Raw genomic sequence first — 16,960 nt, 5'->3', positions numbered from 1 at the left:
CTACAGTGGGAAACAATAGAATACCAACAGCTAGAGGCAAACTGATTTGCCTCTGCATCCAATGTTTCCCTTTCTAGAGACAAGCAATTATCTTCATATGAAATTCCCTAGATCAGCAATGCAGTGTGCATTGGGACATTATACAAAGAAAGAGTGCAAACATTGAGGAGGTTGCCGCAAGAAAGAGTTCTGGGCAAAAGGGTTCTCTGCATCAAATCAAATGAAGGGTTGAAGGACAAGGCAACAAAAAACCCCTCGCTTGTTTCACTTGGGTTTCTTTTTCCAACAAAAATGAATGCATGTTTGTGCAAATTCTGCCCTTAGTTTCACTACTCTTCCTCTGTTGTCTCCAAAGCACTGAAGTCTGGATTGTAAGCTTTTCAAGGTGGCGACTTGCCGTCTTTCACCTTGCAAACCACCAGATTCATTGATAGCTATATAGATCGATTGACATTTTCAGTGTGTGCTGAATTAAATTGTTACCCAGAGTATATCCTTGGCTCTTGGAATTGTAAACCAGATGGGACCATGTGAGGATTGGAGAGGAGGCTCGTGCTCTTTCCAGGGGTGGCCACTTTGTGATCTTTGCAGAAGGAAAAGGGACAAGTGTGAATACTGTACATCGTAAGCCAGTCATTGCCCAGTGAGGATTTGGCTGTGTGCTCCCAAGACGTACCTCCCACCCAAGAGTGCTTCATTGCCAGAGCCACCTGCTGCACACTGGGAAGTAGTGCTATTCTTAAAGCCTTCCTGGATGAAAACAAGGATTGATGGGATTATTTAATGCTCTTCTATTAAAGAACCCTCTTGAAGGTCAAACTTACTTGAGCAGGAATAAAAACACAATGCAAATGATCAACAGCTTCTCAGCGTGAGAATTCTTGCCAAGGTGGTGAGGAAAAATATGGACGTTTCAGAGTTATGCCTTTCCGGGCAAGAAGCTGCCAGACTGGCTGCTTGCTCACAAGTAGCCACACCAGAAACCAGCCAGGACAGGATGCAGGCAGGTAAGGGTTGGGCTGATAAAAGGCCACAAACCTTTAAGGCTCCTCCTGAAGGCTTCTGAGCATCAGAGGCTATCATGGCCAGGAGGAAGGATGCACAGGAGAAGCCTAAAGCAGGCAGCGGTTGCCTTGGAGGATGAAGTTACCTGTTAGGGAGTGGTGGTCTGGGCAAAGTACATCCCCCCCCCAATAAACAGGGCCTCTCTACTCTGGCAGGAAGACAGAGTGCAACCTGCTCTGGAAGGAGCAGCTTCCCTAGCACTGAAGGCTCTTTTCTAAGGTCACTGAGGCTACAGGTACACAACAAAGGCGACTCAACCATCTACCAGCAGTAGCTTTGCAGCATACCTGCATTATCTGTCACAGACTTCTGGGTGCCCCTCGAACTGCAGGGCCCCACAACTGACCCCCATCCCCACCAATGGAGTGACAAACACACAGACACCACCAAGTAGGTTTTAACCTGGCTTCATTAATTGTTGAGTTGTACATCTGACTTTTGTGGGACTGTTAGGTTTGTTTGTTTTAATAGCACAAGACACCTCAACTCTTGATCATAGCATTACAGTACAAATTAAAAAATAAAAAATAAAAATAAACCGAGCACACCCGCCCCTTAACAGTGTGGAGAAAATGAGAATCTAAGTATTTACAAGGAATGGGTGGGAGTGCCACAAAATATTTACATGAAAGAGCATGAGTTCATCGGCATATACATTTTACACCAGTTTTCACACACAAAAGTGTAAAAAGAAGAATAGAGAATAAAAAATAAGACACTATATAAATTAAAGAGAAGAGAACACTTGGAGATCACCCAAGACTTCCCTGGGATGGTTCTCTCATGTGGCTCAAAAATGACTCAAGTTTTCCACAGCAGGAAAATAAACGGCACAACAACCATTTCTTGTTCGTTTTGCACTGGAACTACGCACTAGAAAACTTACTGAAGACACTGAAGTTACTGAGCACATGTTAAACTCTTCCATGCCCATCGCCTCAGTTTCCGTAGCACAAGGGTCTGGAGAAAATGTCATGCCGAAGCCACCTTTAGAAAGGAAAACAGAAACCCAGAACCTACCACTCTGTTCCCTGACATATAATGTCGCACTGCAGTCAGTCAACACTTTGTCATTAATGTACCTAAGGAGGTGAACTGGGGCTGGGGTGGGGGAAGAGTATGCAAGGGCCCAAAACTCGCTCTTCCGAAAGGGATCAGAGTTCAAAGTGGGTTTTGGCTTTGTGTGGCAATTTCTGCCACGGCTGTGCAATTCTTGATGAGACCCACCCCCACCCCCTCTGAGGAATAAGCCCCCTCCCCGGTTTTGTCTGCAAAGACATAGGCACAATGTTTTCACTGTCCTCTGCATAAAATTTTAACCTGATTTTGAGGGGAGTGTGGCTGGCAGCTGCTGCCTCTGCGCAAGGTGGGACACCGGGGGTGGGGGGTACAGTAGACGAAGAAGCAAGGACAGCAAGAGGAAGAACTTTACAGAGGAGGAGCAGGAGGAAACAGGTGCAGACTGGGGAGTAAGCAGGGTTAAGGAAGGAGGAACCAGGAAGGTGAGAAGTACCTGCTAGATCTGCTCAAGGTGCCTATCATGAGCAGGACCTGATTCCCCTCTGAACAGACAGGGAAACTCAGGACTTAAGATGCATGCACCCTAACTGCGAGGGAATTCAAATCTGGATATCCAAAGGTGGAAAAAAGCAAGCTCCGCTGAAAGTTCAGCAAATGGCAATTAAGGTAAAGGCAGTGAGCGACAAAGAGGAGCAAGAACCTGCCAGGTGAGGCCAGAGGTCAGGTTGCTACAGGTGACAAAGGGCTGGAATTTATGGCTGATTTAAGTTGAATTCCTCATTCAGCCTGTCTTCCCTTGCAGGCATTCCTCTACTCTTCCACTGGTATGAGAGCTGTGGTTGGGTTCAAACACACAGAAACATGGAATGGGGGCAAGAGACTTTTCTCTAATGGTTAGAGAGTCCCAAAATTAACCACAGCACATGAGAAGGACTGCATAGTTAATTTTATGGCTTTCTTAGGTGAGGGGAAGAGGGTTTTGTTTTGTTTTTTAAAGGTACCAGCTACTCGAGTGGCAAAAATGTACAGGGAAAGAGGGCGATTGTCACTGCTCCTTCAAGCTTAGGAAACAGTTCCGAATTTAATCGCTTCCTTTTACACTCAAGGCTGTACTGCCACACCACTGCACAACACTTTCTGGACCAACAGCCTCCAAGTCATTTTGGTGATTAGACACAAACAGAGCCAAGTGAAGTGGATTAAGCGAGGGGTGATAAAATTCAATGTCATGATTTTGAAACTGCTCTGACAAAATGGTCTGGCTAAGGGGACTCGTATGCTGTTTAAGCACTGTTATGGGAATTACAGAAAGTGGTAGAATTCAAAATCTGACCTGTGTGGGCACTTTATCTCTACAGGGGGATGAGATTTGTGAGCTGAGGGAAATTTTAGTGTTTGCTTAGGGCTGCCACAATGTATTATGATTTACAGGAAGTTGGCTTGGTCCTGATTTTACCTGGAGGGCAGATAATGTAAGGCTGATATATGGAGAGGATACAAGGAAAATTAAGGCTTTCATGAAGACAGAGGCTTGTCCTGTAGCCCTCGCTACCTGAACCTCAAAATATTCTCAACATAATGGGATGTGCCTGCTGGAACTCTGGACAGAACCTCAATAGAGAGCAACACAGCCATTGCAAGAGGCTGAAGAACTTAACATGGCTGGATGCCAAAATCAAATGGACTTCGGGGGAAGTCTGTGCAGGCCACGGTAAGGCTTCTTCTGCTACTCTGCACAAAGGAGGACAGCTAATTTGATCGCTTGTAGAAAGCAAAGCAAGCTTGCTCCATACAACTGCCAAACTGGAATGGTCCTATTTAGAGATTTCTCCTTTCAACTGCAAAACAAAAAAATGTTTAACTTCCTTACCAGGGCAGGGGGCGGAGGCTGAGGTAAACCTGGTTCACAGTGAGTTTTCTGGCCACTAAATTTATATTTAACACAGTCAGGAGCAATGCCCCTAAAATAAGAATTACCAAATCATGAAAATAATCAAAACCAAGAGAGACAAGCTATTCTTATTGTAACAACCCCAGACAAAATTGGGAAATCCAAAGAACAAAATGACAAGCTGTCTTTGAGAAGTGCTTTGTGCCCTGTAAAATATTTCTCTTATCATTTTAAAGATGGAATGCTGTTGGACAAAAACTTCAGTTCCAAGGTGGTTTGATCCAATTCCTTTCTTCTGGTGCTAGCGGAAAGGGCCTAGGGCAGAGAGATGCCTCAGCTGGATACTTCTTCTGGACTTCAGCCCTGCTACAGAGCTTCGGCGTTCAAGAACAAGAAAACACACTGCACCTTGGGCTGGGCTCTGGACATTCTGCATCTCATTTCAAGGTCGTAAAAACCAAGCAAAACCCACTGCGTCTTGTCTGCTGGAATGTCACGTGTTTCCATGGTGGCTGCATGGCAAGAGCCTTCATTGCTCTGACTCTTACAAGGTGAAGTGGGAATCCTGAGGCATCTATTGGTTCCTGTTCCAGCAAGGACAATACATTTAAAAAGCACTGCATATTCATATAACTTCACTAGAAAAGCAAACTAAAACGCTATCTTGCTTCCACAGGGATCTTTTTTAAAAAACAAAACAAAACATGGGAGATAACAATGCACTGATGCATCAACGGCAGCGTGTGGAGAATCAGCAGTCTAAATTCACAGAGTGGTTTGCCTTACTGACATGATGAGGGAGGTGCATATGGTGGAGGACTTGGTCACTAAATCCACACTTACATGCCAGGCCTTTGTCATGACTCATAGAGAACCAGCAATGATCAGGGAACCACCAGGCAGAACTACAGATTTACTTTGTTAACTGATGATGGAATGATATGTAGCAGGGAGGTTAAACAGCTTATCTCTCGCAGGCCTGCCTTGTTGAAATTCCTGGGCGGTGGGCCAGAGCCCAACTCTTCTGCCACTTCACCCAGCAGAAAGAGTCTGCTATAGGAAACGCACTTGCTGTAAGAAGCTAAGAAATGCAGCTCTCGCTTATCAAACCAAAGCACCATTTACAACAATATCAATGCTGAGTTTCTCTCTCCCCAGACCCCCACCCTGGATTTCTCAATATTTGATGAAGTAGTTTCTTATGTGTTTTTTTACCTTTACCTTTTAAGAAAAAAGAATTTACCTGGGCAACACCTCTTTCCCAGCTACCAGTAGGGTCACATCTTACTGCTATCAATGGACATATTTCTTATTAGGTTGGGTCTAAGAAGCACTGGAAGAACATTTTAAGCAGAAAGGTACCATTGCTTTAAAAATAAAATAAAATCTGGGATTGCAGAAGGGAAGAAATAATGTGAAATAGTCTTTTCCCAGAGTTTGGTGCATTAAGCCTAAAAGAACCACATTAAAATATTTACTAAATCTTGCCATTCAATAAATCTCTCTCTAGTGATCACATACAAGGGAAGTTTACCTGGAGAAGAAATGTCTGCATCATCCTATCAATACATACATCATGCACAGGGCTCTGAAGCAAAGTGTCAAAGCTATGGGAAATGCCACTGTTCAAAATCTAAGGAAAGTGAGAACCATTTACAGCATGACCCCTGAATCTCAATCTCTGTTTCTGCGCTGCCTGGAGACTGATTTTGTCTTCGAGGTTAACAAAAGCCTGCAAGACTGCTGCAACCTACCTTTTAGACCATGTGAGATAAAACTATACATTTACGATATAAAAAACAGTAAGCGGCATGGGGGCTGGAGGGGAGGGAGCTGAGGGGCGCTAATGGAAAGGGAGTTGCTTCGATGGGGTACTTTGTGTGTGTGTATCACTGAAAAAATAAACCAGTCCACTGTCCAGCAGAGGCTGCTTACACTCTATACCTTCTGCCCCGGAGCTCACTCTGCATGGATCTCAGTCTCGGGCCTCTGCAGGCAGAGCTCTGTGGGCAGGAATGCTCCCTGTCCCAAGGCTGTGGCGTAAGTCCTACTATGTGGATGAGCCAAGGGAGGGACCAAGCCCCCTCCTGCAGCATAACCCCCTCTTTGGTGCTGAGGCATGGTATGGTAGTCTTCCAAGTTATCATACTGGGACACCACCGTCATAGTGCTTTGGCGCTTGCCAAGGGTTTGGTACGGGTAGATGAGGGCAGCGTCCCGCTCTATGCTCTCGGGGTGCTGGAGCCGGAGGCTGTGGCTCCGTTCCGGCTTAGGGGGTGGTGCTGCGGGCTGTCCGTAGTGCTCGCCCTCTTTAAAGCAGTCCCGGGCATGTTTCTCAGCAGCGGCAGGGGGCCTGGCCCGATGTCTCTCCATATCCGGCCTGTCCTCTGCCAGCTTCACCTCTTTGTGGTTCAGTCTCAAGGCATCGTGGCTGGCTGGGGCGTACTTCCCACCGGAGTGCTGGTACCCGGTGGATTCTGGTGGTTCCTGGTGGCCCTTTGGTCGGTAGTCAGCATAAGGGGGCCCGTTTTTAGACTCCAGTGGCTGCCTGTGGCTGGCTTCATGGGGCAGGTGCATCCTGTGCTCAGACGAATTGCAACCCGCCTCATGCGGCTTCCTGCTCCTGAGGCTGCTTTGCTTTTGAGGGAGCGACGCTTTCTCTGACTGCCCATTCCCATAGGTTCCGTGGTAATGGGCTCTGTCCACGTCTGGTTCTGGATGTGGCACATAATAGCGCTCCTCCCCTTCAGGGGGCACTACTTTGCCCGGATACTTCCCTTCCTTTCCATCAGCAACCGTGAGGAGTCCAGTTTTCCCAGGATCGGATTTGCTGCGCAGGTGAACGACGTCCACAGTCCTCAGCTCATCCTGCAGCAGAGGGGCGACGTTGTCGTACTGGGACATGACAGGCCCTTTCACTTTCTGGCGTGCGCGGCTCTCTCGGCGAATGGACTGCATCCGGTACTTCTCCATGTCCTCCAAGTCCCAAGAGACGTACATGGGCTTGGCGTCAGGCGCAGGCGGCACATCCCTGCTAATGAAACTGTGCTCCTTGCCTGCCAGGTGTCCAGCGAGGCCTCCTCGGGGGTAGGGAGGCAGGCCAGGACAGCGATACAAACTCTTGGTCTGCAGTCGGGAGTAGGACGCAAAGTCTCTGCCCGGGAGTGGGTGCAGCGGCCTCAGCCTCATCGTGCCATAAGGGTCCAGGTCATAAAACCCACCGTCGGCCGCCGAGTAGCAGGAGGGGCCGGAGGAGCTTGAATAGGGGCTGTACCGGTAATGGACCCGTCCGTTCTCAAAGTAAGGCTGCAGCTGAGTGACATGGTAATCTGTGTGGGGCTGATATGGCTTATATTGGTAGAGGGGCCTTGGGCAATACAAGGGCTCGTCGTCAGGAGGCACCTCGGTGCGGGAGATGGGGACTGACCGGATGGCTGAGGGAGCAGAGACGTGGAGTGAGTGCACTCTCCGGATGGAGGGGTAGGGGGGCGTTTCCTCCACGTAACTCGTGCTCCTCATGGTGGGGCTCATGGAGGACAAGTACTCCACTCGGCTGCGAGGCTTGGCATGATGGACGGACGCGCTCTTCCCTTGAGTGGCGTAGGTGTTGTACCTGGGGCCCATGGATGTGGGGGTCTCCGACAGCGAGGGGTAGCCAGGGTGCTGCTCAGACTTGCTGTGGTAGAGGTGGGGCGGGATGCTTTCAGCCCTGTACTGGTGGGTGGATGTGGGCTTGTGATGCATGTAGTTCTCCATCACGGGGGGCTCGGGGGAGCTCTCTGGCTTGGAGTGGGAGAAATAGGCAGACTGAAGAGAGGTGTGTTTCGGAGGGGGAGGTGGGGGCGGAGCTTCCTCCACGGGTGGCGGCAGCGTGGATGCAGCCACAAAGGAGTGGTAACTGGCAGCATTCATGGGGTCCACGTTGTTGGAATGCATGGCTGCTGCAATTTTACTCTCCATCGTCCTCACGGGTGGCACCGGAGGTGTAAATCCATAGGAGGGCTGAGCTGGGGCTGAGTCAGACCTCAGCTGCAGTGGGGGGGCCCTGGCATTCTCTCGAGGCTTTTCCAAGTGGCCTGGGTGAAGCGTGACATGAGGGGTGGCGGAAGTGCACTGGATCGTGGCACTGCCCTCGGTGACGAAAATGGGGGCTGGCTCAGCTGATCTAGGCTCGGGCAGCTTCTCAGGAGGTGCCTCTCCTCGTACCTGGTGTGAGAAAGAACAGCAAGCGTTAGTTGTGACCTCAGCACACTCTTGAGCAGGACAGAGACAGACTTTGGTGACAAGCTGAACTGGTTTCTTTAGCTGGAATGGAACAACTTCACTGACCCTGCTCCTTACTGGGCTCATGGGAGTGGGTACAAGGTCTCCTTCACAAGCCCGGCAATATGGGCAAATGACTCCTTGGCTGGCCGGTGCAGTGTTCTCTGCTCCCCCAAGCACAGCAAGAGTTCACATCTGGATCTTAAGTAGAGCTTGCACATTCTTTGCTGCCTTTCAACAGGATTGCACCACTACCATGGCAAAGGAAATGAAACCAGCTAGAGACTGGAAAAGTGCTATCTCAAAGCACATCGCAATCCAAAGGCACCAGTTGTTGTCTATGGAAGGAAAAAAATTCCTTCCACCCCTCTGTAAGTAATTACAGCTAGCAGGCAAAGAAAGACCACCACCTGCTGCTGAGCTTGGCTGCTACATGTCTGCTTCCTTTGTTATGACAACCCCAAGCATCAACCGACTGAAAGCTGACGTTCTCTATGGCTGACTTTCCCCAAAACCTCTTTGTCAAAGTTTTGCTATGTCTAGGAACTTCACTGGCAACTGGCAAAAAGTTATTAACCCCATCTCATCCTGCTGAGCAAATCCAACCATTTTCTGTCTTTGAGGAGAAGAAAGCAAATTTTAAAGCCAGCAGAGACAGGTAAACAGTGGTGAAGGCTGAGGATTAGCGATTTTGCCTAAGGTTTTTCCCATTAATCATGATGGGCATAATCTATTCTCCTAAAACTTCCAGGCTGGGCAGAGAGGGTGGAACAGGAACCTGTGGATTATTTACCTGACTGAATCCAGTGGAAGCTTTTGTAGCTGCAGCTGGGGCTTGCCCCACAGCTGGCTGATGGTCCCCTGGTCTGTGCACTGGAGCTTGCTGGCTGCCAGCCAGAGCGTGCTGAGCAGCCATGAGCGGTGCTTCTCCCCATGTGCTGCTGCTGCTGGTGGTGACTGTGGTCGGCTGAGGAGGAATATTTGGGCTGACTACTCCAGGATCCGTTTCTGTTGCTGCTGTCTGGTTCTTTATCATCATGTATGCCAGGACGGTTGCAGCTGCTTTCTCCCCAGCAGTGACAGGAGGGAACTGGGCTTTGTCTGCTGTGCAGACAGGAAAGTGGAGCTTGCTGGCATGAATTTGGGTCTTGTCCAAAGGGAGGCAAGTGTGGAGATGAGGGTTCTCCATGGGTATCTCTGCTGTAGGTGGTTCTGATTGAACTGCTCCTCTTGCACAGGGATGATGATGATGAGGTGGAGGGGGAGGAGGAGGAGGGTGTTTCTGGTCCTCAGGCGTAACAGAATGAGCAAGGTGGTGGTTGTCTCCCAACATACAAGGATGGAAGTGGGTGTGGTCCCAGCTCATGTTCGTGCCACTGTGAACATCTCCAGACATTTCAGGAGGGAGGAGGGGATGGTCCCGATTTCCAGGTGTGCCATGTAAGTGATTGCTGCCCTCAGGCATGCCACTGATTTGAGGTGCCTGGTCTACAGGTAACCCACTTCTGTGGTGCTCTCCAAGTGCAGCTGCCTGAAAAGTGAGCTGGTTCTCTGGCAAAGCAGCATAGAGGTGGAGCTTTTCTGGAGTGATGCCAGAACACGGATGGAACATTTCTACAGTTCCTCCGCTTTCAGTCTCTGCAGCACCGGTACAGTCAGAATGAACATCTGGCTTCTTCTGGGACTGAGCAGAGGCTTGTTGGGCAGACTCTGCCAGGGCTAAGGCTAGAATGCGTGCAGCGTTTTTCGGAGGAGGAGGAGGAGGGACAACAGAGACAGAATTGACTGGAACAGGATCCTGGGGGGAGTCGAGGGCAACTGCTCCTAGTGGGAGGAAGAGTAGAAAAACAAAAAGAAGAGAATGATTTACTTTATCCTGTAAGGAGAGCGAGAAATTCCTATAGACCATTATAAAAAAATAGATTCTTCCAACATTTCACAGTGGCAACTCCTTGGCGTGACAAAGTGCATCTTCTGTCATACATGCAAACAGGACAGCAGTTCGGCGTGAAAAGCGCAAGAGATTGTCTAAAGATTCCTGTTGCATTCCTAGAGAGCTAGGCAGCAGATAATGCAGAAAGAAAAGGTCAGAACCTTTTGATGGGATCTTGTGTACAATTTAATTTCAGGGTACTTTTGGCCAAAAAAAAGGTCCCTTCTTCAAGTGTAGCCAGATTTATTTATTATTTATTATTTTTTAAAAGTTAAAAATAAGAGTTTATCAGGTGGCATATTGATTTGCAAGGACTGCAAGAGATCATTTCATGTTATGAAAGAGTGGAAAGATATAGGGATATATAAAATATTCAAGCATTTTTTATTTTTTTTTGCGATGCAAGGAGGCCGCAGAGAAGCTTCGGGTTCCTTCAAAGCTTCCTATTAGGACCCGAGCAACCTCCACATGCTCTGGAAGACACGCACTCTGGATTTCTATTACCAGATTGTTTTCCCCCCTCTCTTTTTAAAGGCACGCAGAGAAGCGAGAGAGCTGGTCGCTTGTGAATTTAAAGAAAGAATGGAGGAAAGCACACTGTACCTGGCTGTGTCTGTGCAGAAGGTACAGGCTTACTCTGGCTGCTGTTCAGGGGTTGCTCCACCTCTTCTAGAAGCTCCGGCTTCTTAGCATCTCCTTGACTCTGGAACTCCAGCTGGCATCCTTCGTTTGCTCTCCCCTCAGTGGCCTTCAAGGGGGACACCACCAGGTGGCGTGGGGACCTGCTTGTGGCTTCACTGGTGCCAGACATCCCTTTGGCCCAGTCTGGAGGACCTACACTCCCTGCTCCCCCTCCGATGACAACATCCGGCATGTGGCTGGGCATGGTGAAGGAGATTGGCTCCAACAAACTCAGTGGCGGAGACTTGAATGGCTTTCGCCCCATCTTGGGGGAGAAGGCATGGGCGACATTTTCAGAGAAAGTTATGGGTTTGGACTGTTTCTCTTCTGTTGGGCTCAAGTCCAGAGTGAAGAAAGGACTCATGGTCTTCTCCTGATAGGGGGAAACTGGTTCTGAGCTGGTGGCGCTGCCAGGGGTGTGCGACTGGCTGCCCGAGTCTAGTTCCTTCTTAAAGGTGTTTTGCTTATCTTTGTTAAAGTCCACTGACTCCAGCAGGGAGGTGCTGCTGTCAAGACACTCAGACTCTGCCTTGGGTGGGCTGCACTGAAAAGACATGGGATCAAAATCCAGGCTAGCCACACCGATCTCAGGTGGGCTCAGGTCAACGTCTTCTGCTGACCTTGGAGAGATGAGGGCTGGAACGTGGATATGCCCCTCATCCCCGTCACTCTCGTGGCCATGTGGCACGTTATCATAGGAATTGCAGCGGTTCATGTTTCCCAGGAGCTCCCCATTAAAGGAAGCAGACAACGCATCACTGCTAGACCTTGGTCTTCGGGGTCGAAACAGTTTAGATTCACCTAGCAAAGAAGAGAGCAGATTCCCATTAATATAGTCATCAGTATATAAACTACAAACAATGTTCTATTTTCTTCCACTTGTCTGTAACCAGAATAAAGATTGTGCTCAAAAGTTTGGTCCCAGGTGTTTGGAGTCAGGATCATTTCTTCCTTTGCCACACCCCAAACTATATCCCAGTTATTCTTTCTAGAACTGCTGTGAAATTTTCTGGGCCGGTTTTCTGATGGTACAACAATTCCGTGGAATTGCTGCTAAAATCAGTCAGATCAGTCAGACTGATTTGGCTCATTAAGGAATGTATACAAGCAACTTCCCTCCTCCATCACAAAGGTGAATCAGACCAAAGACCTTTTTCCATCTTACCATCTATAGCATGTAAAGACGAGAGGGACTCTTCACTCTTAGCTGAGCGCAGGGTCCCACTGTCTCCTCGCCCTCCTGGATAACAAAAAATATTTTTATGCATTTAATAAATGCGAACATATTCTCGGACACAGATATTTGTTTTCCTTCCGTAAGAGGGGACACTTTTTATTTTAAAAGTCCTTAGAACAGGCGTAGGCAACCTAAGGCCCCGTGGGCTGGATGCGGCCCAATCGCCTTCTCAATCCGGCCCACAGATGGTCCAGGATTTTTACATGAGTAGAATGTGTCCTTTTATTTAAAATGCACCTCTGGGTTATTTGTGGGGCATAGGAATTTGTTCATTCCCCCCTCCCCCCCAAAAATATAGTCTGGCCCACCACATGGTCTGAGGGACGGTGGACCGGCCCATGGCTGAAAAAGGTTGCTGACCACTGCCTTGGAACATTGAGGTGATCTGAATCACAGTATTGAACAGCTTTCAAACTGTTCAAGATTAAAACTACAAGTGTAGCTGCTCTTTGATTGACTTCCCTGCATTCCACATGAAGTCAAAGTTAACGTTGCAATAGTTTCTGGCTTAGAATCTCTACTGCCCTGGCTAAGAGGTCCACATACCTGCAAGGGCTATTGCCTTCATTTCGGAGGGCTCACTTGGGTTGCGCTGCAGCTTCCGTTTGGAGAGAGAAGACGACTTCCCCAGGTTGAAAAAGGAGCGCCAGCTGCCAACAGGAGATTTCTTCATCTTACTGGGTGGTCTCTTTCTGAAGTGAGACAGCAAGAAGGAATTTGCACTTAACAGATTGTGAGAAATCTCTAATTGTGGCAAAGCATACCTGGCTGCAAAAAGAAGAAGAAAATCATCTACGGTAGTAACTTTGCTGCACATCCCTTACAAAATAAAGGCAAACATAAAAAGCCACTAGATAGATAGATAGATAGATAGATAGATAGATAGATAGATAGATAGATAAAGGCATATAAAGGTAGGGATATAGTAAAGAATACCAGACTTTAAAACTGTGTCTGTGATCCAACTTGAGCAACTCAATGCTGACAGCACCCAATGCAAAAATGTCAGGTGAAGGACAGGTTGACAGAAGGATCTGCTTCCCTTACCCTTCCTGCTCTTAGGCTCAGGTCTTTGGACAACCACAGCAAAGGCACCACTACTGAAAAGACCCTATCCTGTCTCACTGTTGGGATTCCACCCCCTCACCTTGATCTGTTATAAACAACCATGGCCTTTTTCAGAAATATGGTATAAAAATACTAAAAGTAAGTAACAGCTGCTCTGCTGGATCAGAGCAAATGCCTATCTATTCCAGCAGTCTGTTTTCACAATGGCCACCCAGACACCCATTGTGAGAAGCCCACAAGCAGGACACAAAGGCAACGGTTAGATTCACACCCCAGGGATGTCACACACTGCCAAAGATATTGCTAGAAAGGGAGGGAGAAAGTGTCAGCTTTTTTCTTTTTTGGTAGTTGCCCATTCCATGTTTGGTGCCCTCTTATTTACAACAGAGGAGCAAACCATCCCCCAGTAGATGTGTGGCCCATCAAGATTAGAGCTTCAAGTGCTGGCAAAATTCATGCAAGAGATTAATTTAAGGACTTTAAAGAGAGGCAAGCTTCTAAAAACCCCCATACTTATGAACAGACCCCCCCCACCTGCCACTCTATAACAGCCCCCCCTAGCAAGTGTACCAGGCAAGCAACGGGAGCAGTGGTGGTGGTGCACAAGCTGATTAACAATGTTTGCTCCTGAAGCCCAAGAGTCTCTCAAGAACTCTCTCTCATGAGTTTTGTGCTAACAAACTGTTATGTAGGACATTAGGGAGATGGGAAGGGAGAAAATCTTTCCCCTCTTCTCTTTTCATGCACCCACCACTGCAGATCCAATCATCACTGACTGGCAAAGAAGTAAAACAATAGGAAGGGTGGTTTGTGGGTAATGGGAAGGGCTTGTGTTGATGGTAAAAGCAAGCAGTGATGGATTCTCAAATTAGCTCAGAAAAAAAAGGAAATTGGAAACCGGGGGCTGGGGGGGGGCCTGAAAAAGGCTCAACAACAAGAATTTTCACCAGAGAAGAAACTACCCAACCAAACACAGCCATAGGCAGGGTAGCTCTGGAGGTGGGATGACTACACCCCCTGGGAGGGAAAAGGCTCTGAAGACCCTGCCAATCAAGTTCAGGGGGAGGCGTTGTCCTGTCAAAAGAATGTTCTGCAACCTCCAATCCAGAAAGAGCTCTGAAAAGCTTGCCAATATTTAGGAAAAATCAACATCTAATTTATCAATCGACCACCAACCACTAATTGAATAAAAAAAGTTACAGAATATAAAATATACTCACTGAGTGGCATACGCAAACAAACAATCATCAATCACAAACTGTCTAAAACTGACACACTTAGGAATCTTTCAACAAAACAGCCAACAAAGACTCAGGAGATTGACCAAGTATAAGGCAACTCCCCTCGCCCCCAGCAAACTCTGCTATTGATAATTTGGAAGTGATCATTAGAAAGGCAATGCACAGCAGCCATGCAGTCAGCTGCAACAACTCCCCTACACAAGTCAGTCCTGTAGCTTAAAAGCAATAACAATGGGCACATGTCTTCTAAAGAAAACTGCCTCTACCTTTCAGATGGGAAGTCTATGATTGTGTGGAATTTTCCCTGCAGAGCAGCAGGTCCTTCACCCACTTCAATGTACTTGCTGTCTGCCACGATTGGGGAGTTTATCTGGGCCTGAGTTCTTGCTTGTGCTTCCTCCAAGGTGAGCAGCTTTGTGGAGGGCGAAGACACCAGCAGGGATTTCGGCCGTGACAAGGAACTGTGACCTGCCAGAAAAATGCAAAACAAGGGCAGATGAAGATAAGGCACCAGGGGAAGAAGCAACGACAAACCTGTGCAGCAGTTCAGGAGAGGTTTGTAGAGTACAGCACTTTGTTCCCTACATCCACACCAAAACAGAGCATGATTGTTTGGTACTTTGAAAGCATGAAAACAAGATGAATACACGACCACAGTTGCATTACGAAACTTGCTTGTAGAATGAGAATAGGTTTGGTATGAGTTTAAGAACAATCAGTTGATTTTATAATGTTATTTTCCCTGCCCTTTAGATGACGCTTTAGTAGGAATAAGACTGGACTGACAACTTGCTTTTAAAGCCATAGCAAACTGGACGTTTGAAGCTCTCCATTTGCTTCAAACACATTCGGTCAGCCTACATGCCACCCAAATGCAAACTGCCTAATGGGCGTTGAATGCTCCTTGTCACATCACACAGTAAATGTGTGTGTGCAAGTTTTATCCACAAATTAAACCTAAGCCAGTACAATAATCAGGACAATTATATGAATTTCCACAGTCCATTTTCAAAACTAATGAGCATGCCAACTACTTTGTTTTCCAGAAGAGAGATTGCTTGGATAACTGAAAGCAGGACCTGCTAGAGATGAGTTAGGAAAGTCTGTGTGCAGGAGTCATGCTGGGCCCAGACGCAACCACAGCCAACGAATCCTTTGATGGCGACCCAGACCTTCCAATGATTGACAACTTCAGAGACAGAGCTCTCTGAAGCAAGCACTGACGCCACCTCCAGGGGATGCTCTCAAATAATCCTTGGGTTGGGTTGCCGACAGAAGAACCTCTGGCTGACTCAAACCTGAAAGCCCAATGTTGCTGCATGATTCTTGAGTAAAGGGCTTGTAAGCAGCAACACTTCTCAAGTGTAGAACAAATTCCGACACCTGCAGTTGGGAGGCCAGGACGCATCAGGCTGTGGTTGGAGCCAGTTGCTAGAAGCATTGCCATGTTGTGCAGTTTTCCCTACCCCTTGCCTTGCCCTGGCCTGCTTTCCTCTGGGCCTCCTTAGTTGCCACCCTTTCAACTCCTGTATAATAATGCTACCTGCTATTAATTACTGGTTATCTTAAAGTTATTATTCTCTGCCTGTATTCCAGCTTTTGCCAAGGGAAACAAAACTAGACACAATACCCTAGAGAGAATGTAAAATCAGAAGAGTATACGTCATGTGAAGCAAAAATTTGTCATGAAAGCTTTTAGAATTTAAAGCGCTATGATCAGCATGGATCATGACAGTTAACAGGGGTCACCTTCCTATGCTTCCATTTTATAAATTTGTTAAGCATCATTAGCTCGCAGTGTAGGGAGGGATAATAAGAGACAACAAAAAGCCTGCATTTCTTCATTTAGGCAGTGAAGTATGAAAATGACACACTTTGATGCCGCTCTATACATATTTTGCAAATTTTGGAACTCTTTGAATTTTAACCTGCTGTCTCTTCCCTGGGGAAACATACCTGCACTTTCTCGAATCACAGAGCTTAGTTTGGAGCTAAAAAGGACATCCACATGATTGAGAATGAATTCCACAACCACTGACTGAATTCGCACCTCCATAAAAGCAGCCGTTCCACTGAAGCAAGCAGATTCTATCTGCTTTGATCTGAGGAAAAACATGAGAGATGAGATGTTAGCAACAACCAAGCAGGGGGAACTCTGGATCAGCAGAATAACTTGATGTACAACACAACAGGCTTCTCTCCTTCTTGCACAAGGACAAACATTGTTTGGTGACTCCCATTCACAAAGAAGGCTACTTTCTTTGAAACTGCTGTCCTGGTTCTTTCTGAACTCCTTTGCTCTAATTAGCAATGTTCATACAGTGCCCAAACTGCTCTGCAAAAAACTTTAAGCACTGCAGGTAGAGAAAGTTATTTGTCTAGGTGAGAATGGAAAGATGCTAAGGGACTCATGAATTCTCCAGCTACTAACAGGGAAGCAAACTTATCCTTGCAATAAAAGACTGGAAAAAGAGGGTATTTCCAATGATGGAAAGACAAACTGTAAAAGTCTAAAAAGCAGCCGCACTGTGCACACATTGCTGCAGAGCCTAGGGCCTCTG

General features: G+C 47.3%; 1 protein-coding gene across 8 annotated transcripts in view; it reads right to left on the bottom strand.

Annotated features, from left to right (window-relative positions):
- Positions 1 to 4,088: 4,088 nt before the first annotated feature.
- Positions 4,089 to 16,960, bottom strand: part of ARHGAP32 (Rho GTPase activating protein 32) — a 203,648-nt gene continuing 190,776 nt past the window's right edge. For all 8 annotated transcript variants that reach the window (XM_077919218.1, XM_077919220.1, XM_077919222.1 and 5 more), the window contains 7 exons: positions 16,356 to 16,501; positions 14,666 to 14,867; positions 12,637 to 12,782; positions 12,019 to 12,093; positions 10,776 to 11,654; positions 9,033 to 10,063; positions 4,089 to 8,182 (listed from right to left, as the gene is read on the bottom strand). In XM_077919218.1, the coding sequence (XP_077775344.1) occupies positions 5,936 to 8,182; positions 9,033 to 10,063; positions 10,776 to 11,654; positions 12,019 to 12,093; positions 12,637 to 12,782; positions 14,666 to 14,867; positions 16,356 to 16,501 (4,726 nt within the window). In that variant the 3' untranslated portion in view covers positions 4,089 to 5,935. The remainder of the gene's footprint in view (positions 8,183 to 9,032; positions 10,064 to 10,775; positions 11,655 to 12,018; positions 12,094 to 12,636; positions 12,783 to 14,665; positions 14,868 to 16,355; positions 16,502 to 16,960) is intronic.

The sequence above is a fragment of the Podarcis muralis genome, chromosome 15, assembly GCF_964188315.1.
Source record: "Podarcis muralis chromosome 15, rPodMur119.hap1.1, whole genome shotgun sequence".
Classification (NCBI taxonomy): Eukaryota; Metazoa; Chordata; class Lepidosauria; order Squamata; family Lacertidae; genus Podarcis; species Podarcis muralis.
The sequence above is the reverse complement of the archived record's forward strand: the minus strand, read 5'-3'. Positions and strand labels throughout refer to the sequence as shown.